At 45.7% G+C, this 12,256-nt stretch overlaps 2 protein-coding genes across 2 annotated transcripts; one reads left to right on the forward strand and one right to left on the reverse strand.

The window, feature by feature from the left end:
- Nucleotides 1-3,442: 3,442 nt before the first annotated feature.
- On the reverse strand, nt 3,443-4,374 carry EPUS_08706 (uncharacterized protein; the record flags this gene model as incomplete). Its single annotated transcript, XM_007803093.1, has 2 exons — nt 3,443-4,304; nt 4,355-4,374. 2 exons carry the CDS (start codon nt 4,372-4,374, stop codon nt 3,443-3,445), a joined length of 882 nt encoding a protein of 293 aa, XP_007801284.1.
- Nucleotides 4,375-7,119: 2,745 nt separating this feature from the next.
- Nucleotides 7,120-11,303, forward strand: EPUS_08707 (uncharacterized protein; the record flags this gene model as incomplete). The annotated part of the gene is made up of 9 exons (XM_007803094.1): nt 7,120-7,160; nt 7,216-7,537; nt 7,594-7,853; nt 7,904-8,341; nt 8,388-8,418; nt 8,515-8,801; nt 8,859-9,243; nt 9,291-9,902; nt 9,972-11,303. 9 exons carry the CDS (start codon nt 7,120-7,122, stop codon nt 11,301-11,303), a joined length of 3,708 nt encoding a protein of 1,235 aa, XP_007801285.1.
- Nucleotides 11,304-12,256: the final 953 nt, after the last annotated feature.

Consider the following 12,256-nt stretch of genomic DNA (forward strand, 5'->3'; position numbering starts at 1 on the left):
TATAACCTAGTAATTAATTAGAAGTTATATACACTAATATTCTATAATTATAAGTGTGAGATACTTAATATATAGATATACTTTACTAAGGCTATATAGATATAACTTATAACCTTAGAAGCTTTAGATAATCTTAATAATTGCCTACTAGAATATAAGGAATTTAAGAAGTTATTTAAGAGAAAAGTATAGTCTTACTTAAATATTAACTTTAGGACTATAAGATACCTTTGGAAGCTGGAACTAAACTAGTATTTAAACTAATATACTAACTTTTAGAAAAAAAATTAAAGGAAATAAAGGAGTACCTAGATAAAAACCTAAAGAAAGAATTTATTAGACCTTTGACATCTCTAGCTAGTTATCTAATATTATTTATATTAAAACCTAATAAAAAGTTAAGATTATATATAAATTACAGATAGCTAAACGTAATTATAATTAAGAATCAATATATATTATTACTTATCTCAGAACTCTATAACAGAATTTATAAAGCAGAATAGTTTAATTATTAGAATTAGCATTAAAGAATATAAGATTTACAAAAATCTAACTAAATAATAAAACTTAGGACTAAGAATATAAGGTAAAAAAAGTCTTAAATAAATAAGATATTAATAATAAACCTTATTATTTAATTAAATAGTTAGGATATACAGACTTAAAAAATATATAAGAATTAAAAATAAATCTTAGCCTTAAGACACTTATAAATTATTACTACTAAAATCTAGACTAAGTAAAAAAGATATTAAAGTAGCTAACTCTTACTTATTAAGGATGTTAACTCTAATAATATTAGATTATAACTCTTAAACGAGCTCTTCTTGCTTTAAGAAATAAGCCTTTTAAGTAATTATTATACCTTAAGCCTTCTTAAGCGCTTTTATATAATAATTAAGACTCTTAACTTCTTAAGCGTCTTAGTATTAACATATATAAAGAGCCTAAAAAGCCTGTTGCAGCTTTTACTTCTTAGACTCAAGCTTCTGAAACGCATCTTCTAAATAGTTCCTATTATATAGAATACCCTTTATTATATAGTACAAACACTTCAAGGAATATAATAAAAAGAAACATGGTTTCTTGTCACAATTATATACCGAACACAGCATATTAATACAACAACCCCAAAGGGCTATCTTCTTAGATAAAGCTTGACACTAAACACAAGACTTCGATTTGCTGATGCAAGATTCAGATAGAGGCATCACAAAAGGAGAAATTAGAAAATCCTAAGAAGTTACAACACACTCTTTTAGCTTGTGGGACCAAGCTAAGGAGAGGAGGGGATAGTGTTACAGCATGTGAACGCACTAGGTACTGACAGGCCTTGAAGGCTGCACGGACCCTGTGTGAGGAGACCCTGGAACTAACCAAGCCCAAGGGGCTTAGCGAAAGGACACGCTTATACAGAGACAACCTTGAGCAAGGTGTTCGTGAGGAGGAACTAATGAGCAACGCTCACAAGCGCTCATAAGTGAGCAGCCATGAGCACGAATCTCTTAGCCTATATAAGCATGCTCATTTCCCAGATAGTTTCATAGTCTTTGTAGTCAACTTATGTTATCAGCTCATACCTAAGTTAAAGACATCTTAGTATTATTTACTACACTTCCTGTTTTACCTAAACAACCCTTTGGACCCAGCTTCTAGTTAAGACTTGTCTTAACTAGTTAAGCCCTAACATTTAAATACATTAAATTTAAGAGGGATAATAAGAAGGGGGGCATTAATTAGTAGATATATTGCAACAAGATTTTGATCCCTCTCTTAATACCTTATTATCAAGATATTTAACATCATTATAGCAACCAAGGTAATGTTTAGCTTATTAAAGATAATCTTGGTGTTTATAAGAAGGCATAAGATTCTCTTGAAGATATAGGTGTGTTAAGGGCTCCTTAGATGAGCAATTCTCCTAATTTGAATCAAATTAAGCCAATTTGGGGGTATCTTAAGGACTCACTATAAGATATAAGAGTAACCTCCTCTTCTGAGAGCATTAAGGAGCTGGCTAAGGGTAGAATTCGTTACGAAATGCACTCTGAGGGTATGCGACAGTGTGCTAAACACCATATTGAGGGCTATCGTGACAAATTGGCCCAAGTTCAGAGGCACGAGGGCAATAACAACTTCAGAGGATAGCTGCAATTGATTGGCTAACAGAATCCCTGCCCTCTCCACTCTAGACCCTCTATCCTATACCCGATTAGGAAAGATATACAGCTTCAAATTAGCGCTAGGACGCACTTTTCGGCGGCATCAGTATTGTTCACTGCGCTTCCTGTTCTACCTAACCAACCCACTTGGACCCAGCTTCTAGTTGAGACTTGTCTTAACCAGTTGAGCCCTAACATCTATTCGGGCTTATAAGGGATAAAGTTATATAAACTTGTGGCTCTAATTAATGCTCGTTAAGAGAACCTATAATAGAAAATATATACAATAAGCAAAGATTATTATATCTTTATAATTAAGAGAAACTCTATAACTACTAGTAACACCATTAATAAGATGCGAGCATAGCGTATTAAAGAGAGCAGTTTCTGGTGATCTGAAAACCAAGAGCCCAGAAAAGGGAAAGATGGGGAAGAGGGGGTGTTTTTTAAAGGTACGATGTTAGTAAAATTAGACTAAGTGACAAAAAATGTGGTAGCACGTCACATGACCCGTGGTGCAACAGACGCCGAAAGCAGCGTCAAAGACTGCCTAAAACAGCGCCCTATGTCCCGGAATCTAGAGTTGTGAGGTAGAGTAGAGTCGACTTGAGAAGCCGTGCTCATTCATTACTTCCGCTTGCCCTTTCCATCCGCTCCCTCCCATTCTCCTATCCAAGAAAATTTCGAGGAATACGGTCCTCACGTATAGCAACAAAAAACCTTCCAGAATGAGCTCTGTATGTTCGTAGGAGGAGCTATGTACCCTTGTCTCCCTCGCTCTTCATCTCCGATCTATCCAAAAGGAAAAAAAGCGAATGGGTGGTTGGGTATCTGCAAAAAGCGAATGTTCTACAGAAACAGGATGCTTTTTTTTGGGTGTGTACACTGTACAAGCGAAGGTCCAAGGCCAGCCTCAAAGGTAAGCACGCTTTCTGAACGACTGTACATGCGCGCTTGCACTGTGTGCTGTGCCGAATTAGGTATTAACGGGGCGGATGGTGCCCATCGCAACGGGAAAACGGTAGTTGTTTTTGACGACTGAGAAGGTTGAATGAAAAGGAAGTGCCACATGATCGGTACAATTCGGGGCTTGCCGCGATGCATGCCCCATGATCCGTGATGCCAACGCCGTTGCTAAAAATGCTGCACAGTTGATGTAATTCGAGCCGGTGTGTAGGGGTTTCAGATCCAGAGATGATAGGACGTGGAGAGGTGATGCCATATACAGAGGAATCGTAGAGTCAGGACGTGTGGGCTGAGACATCCCAATTATTGTGTTATCTATCCATTTTTGTTTGCAAGTCCCTGAAGGGAGGTTGGCTTTCCTCAGTAGGGCTTAATGATCCGGATGAGATCGAGGACGAAGACCCAACAGTCCACTCATCAGCACCGGCTTCAAGACCATCAAGACCGGCCCGGCCGTACCCGTACTCCGCAGGGGTGTCTCCGAATTCAACGTAATCGTAGTCCCAGCGAAAAGTCTTGTCAGGCTGAATGCGTGGCAGGAATGTTGATTTGGCATAGTAGAAAGCGACTCCAGAGAGGAGACTACCACCCACCAGGTCGACTGCGTAATGATGAGACAGATACATGGTTGCCCACCAAAGCCACAACGTGTAAGCGATGAAAATGGGCTTGCATCGGGGGAAAAGGTGGCTCATGAAGAGAGCCTCAATCGTTGCGTTACCAGAGTGCAACGAAGGAAACGCGCCAAACACCAAAGGTGATGCTGTGAAAGTCGATGTGTAAAGCTCAACGCCGAAAAGCTTATCGATACGAGCCAGTCCAGCTGGAGAACCTTGAATGGAGTAATTTGCGGGGGCCAGACCATACATGTTCTCATACCAGGGCGGTGAGCAGGGAAACAGAATTTGTATCATGACTCCAATCAAATTGACGTATCCGAATGTGCGGGCAAAAACCGGAAGTGTGGTCGGAGGCCCAAAGAGGAAGATGAAGATAGCGCACACGAAAGGGCCACCAAAATGTATGATGCCGTAGGGTAGCCATGCGAGGATGTCAAGTACAACAGTTTTATGCGCCGAAAGGATGTTACTAAGATTTGCTCCGTAGAAGATGTTTTCGAGGGCCGGAAGAACACGCACCCATATCGGAGGCCGGTATTCGCTTGGTATGAATCTACGGATGCTGTCAGCAAGGCTGTTCCGAAAGTCCCGCGCCGATGTTACGGAGGCTCAGTTCTTGGCATTGGGGGCTGAAATATCAGGCTGGAGTCGAAGGAAAGAGGTCATATGGCATTTGGAGCACTTACTGGGCGGCGTGAAAGAAAATGAGCCAGGCGGCGATAGGAAGAAACGGTAGAAAGAACTGTCGAGTGATAGGAAGGACCAGAGAGGTCAAGAGGAGTGTAGCCACTAGAGTTTTAACCAGTGCCCCGGGCGCTTCTATAATGCATAGACAGAATATCCCCAAAAATGCAAGCAGCAAATATTGACCGTCAAACAATGACCAGCGATGTGACTGTAATGCTCGAATAGTCTGGCTGGGGGAGAAGGACGTCTGCAGCGCAGTGAACGAGGATGCCGACGATTGTCGGTTTCGCAATTTCGACCTGAGCTTCCGCCGTAATCTATGCGGTACAAGCAGTTGTATTGATCGCCATGGCACTCGAAGGTGAAATTTAGAAAATGTTCCTTGTTGTCTATCTTTCCATGACGGTAAAGTGGTTGACATGTCGGTCGCAGCCTCTGGCGGTCCGGTTGTGTAGTGCTGGCAGGATGCGGGACAGAGTGAACAATGACCTCTCGTACTCACCGCAGACCGAGTTTAGAGGGATAGAAGAGGCGTATTTGCTGGATGGGAAGAAGTCGAGTAACAGAGAGGTGGAGAGAGAGGAGAGACCGAGATTGTTGTTGCAGCATGCAGCGTAATTTTGCTGGTGTAGGGAGATTACTACGTAGTAGCCACAAGTAGCAGTTGGCGTAGAGAGGAAATTGAACGGCTGGCTCCAACGCCGAGACCTGAAAGTTAATCAAGTGAAGCTAAATAAATCAGCCGGATTTAGCTTTGATCGTGCACGTCACACCCAGGATTCAAGTAGGCCAGGCTGTCAGTGCATTGCCAGTCAGATACAAGACTCATCTCTTAGGTACTGATAACTTATCACGGAACAATCGTTGAGTTACTATCAAAAAGACGCCAATCCATGCGGTTCAATTTAAAGCATCCTGCAATGAGATCCTTCGCGGCGACAAGACGGAACATGCAACAGCCTACTCCCAAATCATGCTCCAGCCACTCTCAACGCGGTGGAGCAATTTCATGTGACCAAGGGCAGGGACCTCCTGACCTCCGTACCCTTAGACTGCAGAGTTCTCAATCTCGGAAGCATGATTAGTGGATCTGGAAAGATGACTTTCTTGCTACGTAGTACTGTGGTCTTTGACCCTGTTGTCCTGTTTTCCTGTTGTCATGTTTTGCTGGTTACACAATCCATCTCATCTTCAGAATCCATCGAGGCGCGTATGCAGGATGGGGAATTACGAGTACGTTGAGGCGGAAACCCATAACTACACTAGTAAGTCGAAACCTGCCAAGTTAGATTTCGACGCCAACGCTCCCCCGGGGGTAACACTAATCACAAGCATCAAGCATCAAGCCTGGAGCCCGTCCCACATGGTTCCTATCGCTCTGGCAAGTGTGGTCGGCAAAGCGGTGCTTGATATCTCCGATCCCACCTAACTTAGGCTTAGCTATGCTCCTCGTGCGTTTTGGATTTCCCTCTTCTCGTCCGTCTGCCACATCTGAAAGGCTGAGGATCAATGATCAGTTTCCGGAAACACTCTTTGAAGCTCAAACATCGTTTCTTCATTATTTGAAGTCTTGTATGCAAGTGCCTCTACACTGTCAGCTCACCCAAATCACACAGCTGTTGTATACATCCACTAAATATCATCTGCTTTCCAACCAGTTTCTTCACTTGAGGAGCAGAAGTTATGAAGAAAGTGACAGTACCCTGTCTCTACTCAAGTTTCTGTCTGCCACAACCTGATTGACTGGAATCTGGAAAATCTTTACCCGCCTGCTGTTCAAGGAGTCCACTCACACCTGATTTGCCTGGCTTGCTGGGTCATTCTTCACACTTGTTTTACCCTCGAATGGTGATCTCTTACACATTTCCTGCTGCTTAATGGGAAAGTCAAAAGGTAGGACGTCATCTGGTGAAAACACTTGGTCGATGCACTCTGCCGACCCTTCAGAAATGAACAGCTCTATCTTTAGCTCATTCAACCACTCTGCCCACTCTTTGAAAATATTGGTCTTATGTCTGGAGCAAATGAATACCATCTTGATGTCAAAAGCTATGAATGCATCGACAGTGTGGCAGCGATAATTATCTCGAAGAATACCTCAGACGTGCTCCAAACCAGGGTCCGATATAACACCCCACGATCAGCCATTGCTCTGCTAGACTCTAGCAGTATAGAGCATATTTCACGGTAAGCCACCACCTATGAGGCATTCGGCTCTCGAGAAACAGACGCGGGCTGCGCGACCTATGATCTAGTCTAGGAATACCTTGATGTGGCGAAGACTAGGGCAATTAGATGTTTAAGGCCATCAGTTGTTCGGGTGTCTGTTACATGTTGTGCTACTGATACTAACATAAGAACCCCCAGGAGGTAAGTTGACACGCTTGGAGCTTTTTGAGTTCTTGACCCTTTCCCCTCAATGTTCGCAAGAAGTTCCAGACCGGCGGTTTAGGGTCAAACGATGATCTAGACCCTGAACCTTAAACCCAAGATCTGCAGCTAGTGGTTATTTGACAGGTCCCTCTGGTCCCTTGTGGTGAACCTGATCTGCATTCCGCATTTCGCATTCCGCCGGTTTTGTTCCCACCGCTTGAGTGCGGTGCCAGATGTTCTCGACCCTCAATTTCCCTCTAGAAATCGATTTTGTATATGCCGTTCCTGTTTACCATGAGTTAGCAATAATGGATGAGGATGAAGGTCAGCGAGTTGTTGAGCTTTTTAGGTAGTACGATCTACCCAGCACGTTGAAGATATATTAACCACGCCTTCAATGGTAGGTATCTCACTTATGAAGAGGATACTAGCAGGCTACGCTGGCAGTCACATACGGGCGACCAGGACGAGCAACACCTTAAGCTGCCATCTCACGCCCCCAAGATTACCACCGCGAACCGTACCGTACAAACGTCGAATCCTGATATTACACTGCTTGCCCTTTGCCAATTCGCAGCCACCAGGTTAGATGCACAAGTGGTTGGAGTATCTCTCCTTGGACGTCATGGCCAGTATATTCTTGCACAATCCACCCAATCACTTGAGCTTGATGGAGCTGCCTCGGACAAGGAATCCAAGGATGGTGAGTGGTTGGATATTACTCAAGTGCGTACCACTGTCTCATCTGAAAGTTTCAGACAGATAGCTAATATTATAACAAGGGGCATTGGCATTACAATCTTTGTCAGAAGAGCATCCACACGAAAGTCCAAGAGAGTGCTGAAGTGCCGTTGTATGGCATCGCAGATGTCAGCCTGGATGCAGGCCTTGGTATGCTGTCCTGTGTGAAAGGACCCCCTTTCTTGAGAAGTTTCTGGAGCACGCCAGTTCATACTGCGAAAAGCCACAAGATCGGGGTTTTGTGGCTGCTGGATGACAAAGTTCGTCAGGAGCCCAGGAACGGGCAGATGAGATTTATGCGGTCGGTTCGTGTGGATCCTGCCTTGGTAGCATGACTGACGCTGGTTCTAGGGCTATTACTTCTCTGGTAATGCGTAACCTCGAATCACGGAAGGAGAGCATCGAACGTCAAAAAGTCCTGAGGGTGGTGCAAGCGATTGACTATTTCATTGATGGAGCTCAGGAGAACCATGATGCGCGCAACTGGAACTCACCTGCACGTGATGCTTCTAAGGGCCCGGCTCACTTGCACTCTTTAGATGCAGCGAATCAGAGCAAAGGCGATGCCCAAGCACAACTGCAGGGTGGAAGTTCCTCTAATTCTTACACTCCAACCGTGACTGAACGTTCTCAGGTTGCAAAGAGGACAAGAGAAGATAACATTGTTGTCTCCAAGCCAGAAACTTCTGCAGATGAGGAAATGATGGATTCAAAGGACAAGCATGATCGAGATCTTGTCTATGCTAGAGCTTCCTACCTGATTAGAGACAGCTTGGCAATGCAAGGATGGTGAGTATGGCGCTGTTCGTTTCACTCTATGTTGACAAGGATGCAGCGTGTTTTTTGATACCTCAGCAGGCTTCTTGGTACGAGAGCATGTTGTCCGAACTGGTAGCTACAACGCCCCAGGCGACCCATTGGATCAGCGTACACGAGAGCGTTGAACGACGCTAAACGGGCAGGATCTTTTAACGGTTCCACATTCGCACATGAACGCCTCCATGATACTCCATGCAGAAGTACTGGGGTTTGCGCTCCATAATTCTTCATCACTGGATGGAAGTCGACCACAAGATGCTGATGAATTCCCGTCCTTGGAAGAAGATTTTCTTCTACAATTAACTAGAAAATACCCGAATGGCACGATGTGGCTGTTTCGAGAAGATGATTCATTATCCACCTCCACTGACGAAGGAGGATGTGACCGGCCCTCGGCCTCAGAGAGTGCTTCACGAAGTAAAAGAAATGGGTATGAACATAGGAAAGCGGAGGCAGCAACGCTGAAAAAAACTCTTCCTTAGGTAAGGCAGATCTTGTTCGTGCCACTGTTCGAAGCAGAGCTGTCACGCGCCACAGCAGGATGTTTTGCTTTCACCACGGACGTTACGCGCATCTTGTCTGCTGAGGCTGAGCTTGGTTTCGTCAAAAGCTTTGTCAATAGCGTTGGGGCACAAGTCGCTCGAATCAACGCGGTCGCTGCGGACGAATCCAAAAATGCGTTCATAGGCTCGATATCTCATGAATTAAGGTCACCACTTCATGGAATACTTGCTGCTGCCGAATTCCTTGAAGATACGAACCTGGATACGTATCAGAAGAGTCTCATCAGCACACAGGTCAGCTGTGGGAAGACGCTGCTACAAGTCATTGAGCATGTCTTGGATTACTCTAAAATCAACAGCTTTGAGAAGGTAGTCGCAACGTACATCTTCATAAGAGGTTCTACTGATAAATTCAGGATGCGCAGGCTGCCTCCCAGCGAGGAAGCTCGGTGTGCAGTGACCGCATACAATTTGGGTCCAAGATGCAAAACTTGTACGCCAACACGGACATTGCAGAGCTGTGCGAGGAGGTAGTAGAAGGATCAGTGGCTGGGAAATCTCACATGCAGTCAGATCATGGTGTTATTGGGTCTTCGGCCGAGTCATATGCCAGACTCGATCAGGGTGAGTGGCTATCAAAGCAGCGGGGCCACAAGGACGATACGTATGGCTTCAACAAGAACGTTGCAGTCATACTTGATTTCGACTATCAGAAAGACTGGACTTATGTGACTCAACCAGGAGCACTGCAGCGGATTCTTATGAACATTTTGGGCAACTCACTAAAGTATACGGCGTCCGGCTGTATACGCGTTCGATTAGGCGTCCAAAATTTTGATGATCACATTGGCGAGTTGTCATCAATTATAACTCTTAGTGTTTCGGACACTGGAAGAGGCATTTCGCTGGATTTTCTGCGGAGGAGACTTTTCGATCCCTTCTCGCAGGAAGACCATCTTTCGACAGGTTGCGGCTTAGGCTTGTCAATTGTCAAGTCTTTGGTCAACAATTTGAAAGGGAGCATGGAGGTACGATCGGAACAGGGAGTATGCACTTGAAAAGCTAGGACGGTAGGGATGCTGCTAACGGCTCTCTAGGTCGGCACGACTGTCTCGCTTGAAATTCCGCTGTCTCGGAGCGACCAGAATCACTCTGCCGAGCATTCTGTTCCTTCGATAAAACCCACTGAAGCTGAAAATCTTTGTCTATCTGACAAAGATATGCGGGTGGGATTTATTGGCTTCAAGTCTGATGGCAGGGTAAAACCTCCTGCATTCGAAGGGCGCGATGGCACTATCAAGGAGAGCATCAGGAAGTCAGTGGCAAATTGCATGGTTGATTGGTTGCAAATGAGACCCTATCCAGAATCAGATGAACACGTTCACGACGCTGATTACGTCGTCGTCCTGGTCGACGAGCGGATCACCGATTTCATCCAACCCTATGTCGAAGATGTGCAGAAACAGCAGCCGCGAGTGATCGCTCTGCTTGCGAGCGAAATGCGTCGAAGGGAAGTTGAGGATATGCTAGGTCGATCTATTCGTGCCTTCGAAGTCATGAGCGCTCCATTTGGTCCACGAAAGATGGCGAGGGCAGTTGCTGCCTGTGAAGAAGCCGCCGCACAGTGGAAGGGGCAATATCGCCGACCTCCACCACTGACCATTCTTGAGAGATTGAAGGCTCTTCAGGCCGACCTTGACGTTGAATCATATTTACTACAGCGAGAAGATCCGGTTATCATTCCTAGAAGCAGCAATGAACATCTCCCGGACACATCTCAGTCGACCAAAACTTCACATATTGCAGACACCCCGCAGCAGAGAAAGCCACCCTGCGAACATGAAGATGCAGCAAAAGCATCATCACCTTCTCAATCAGATTCAGGCCATAAACAAGGTGTTTCACCTCCAAACCCTCGTCTCCTACTGGTAGATGACAACGCCATCAATCTCCGCCTCCTGGAAACCTTCATGCGCAAACGTCAATACGACTATACATGCGCAGAGGACGGTCTCCGTGCTGTCGAAGCATTTCGCGATGCCCAACAACAACAAAAAGAGAAACCCGGGTCAGCATACCGCATCATCTTCACGGACATCAGCATGCCGGTTATGGATGGTCTGAAGGCCACGCGAGCGATCCGCAAGCTTGAGCAGACACAACGGGAGGAATACGAGAAGGAAAAAGGAAGTAGTGAGGCCGAAGGGGCTGCCATAACATCATCACCACCACCACCACCACCACCACCGGCATTGATAGTGGCGTTAACAGGACTGGCGAACAGCCAGGATCAAACGAGTGCATTTGCCAGTGGCATTGACATGTTCATGACCAAGCCGGTTAAATTTAAAGAGATTGGCAGGCTTCTGGATGACTGGTTTCAAGGTGCCGAGGGGGCTGGCGTTGGCACTATCAATAGAGGTACATAGATGGAGCATGAAGATATTAGACGTCGGCGTCAGGGTCTTGTCAAAATATGTATCTTTACACCCTGCAAATCCCCAGCATGAATAGTCGCGGCCTGGGGCGATCTCGCCGTTGTATTCATCATGCATTTTGAAGAAGAAGAAGGAAAAAAACTTGGAGTCAAGAACATGATTTGGCTAGCTATTCATTATAATTATAGTATGGGTATAGTATAGAAGAGAGAGTGGGGGTTTCCGGCCTTGCATCCCATGCTTCGCTTGAGGATACTAGTTATTCAGAGAAGACTACTCATTCATTCTCACAGGGATAGCTCATACTACTTGGGGACAGACAGTTGCAAGGCAGGGCGAGGCGAGGCGAGATAAATGGGGTCTGTCTCTGGAGGAAGTAGTAGCAGTTTGATTAGGTATGAAATATCAAAATCAATGGAAGGGATGGGATTAATGGCGGGCATGGCGGCATTGGCTCTGGATCAATTTGGAAAACAAACGGGTTGGGTTTTTTGGGTGGAAGAGACTTTTGTCGTGTCTCTCTCTCTCTCTCTCTCTCTCTGACTGACTACCGCCTCATTTCAACCTCTACTCCTTTTCACACTGCAATTTCTGCTGCTTTCCTTTCCTGTCCTGTCCTGTCGTCTCATCTCATCTCACCTCACCTCACCTCATCATATCCGCACCCGCACCCGCACCCGCATCCGCGCGCTCCGCATCTTTCTTCCCCACTCAAACACCCGGCCCCAGCGCCCTCCGAAAAGACTCCCTCACCACCACGCGCTCACAGACGACACACCTCGCCAAGCCCCTCTTCTCGAAATCCAGCTCGCCGAGAATCCTCTCGCCACAACGACAGCGGTAGGCGATATCGAGGGTGCCCTTGGCCAGGCCCTGGCCGACAATGCCGGCATGCGCCTCGCGATCGCGCTGCACGCGCTCCGTGCGCCGCTGACACTCGCTCA

The sequence above is a fragment of the Endocarpon pusillum genome (genome assembly GCF_000464535.1).
Source record: "Endocarpon pusillum Z07020 unplaced genomic scaffold scaffold1974, whole genome shotgun sequence".
Lineage (NCBI taxonomy): Eukaryota > Fungi > Ascomycota > Eurotiomycetes > Verrucariales > Verrucariaceae > Endocarpon > Endocarpon pusillum.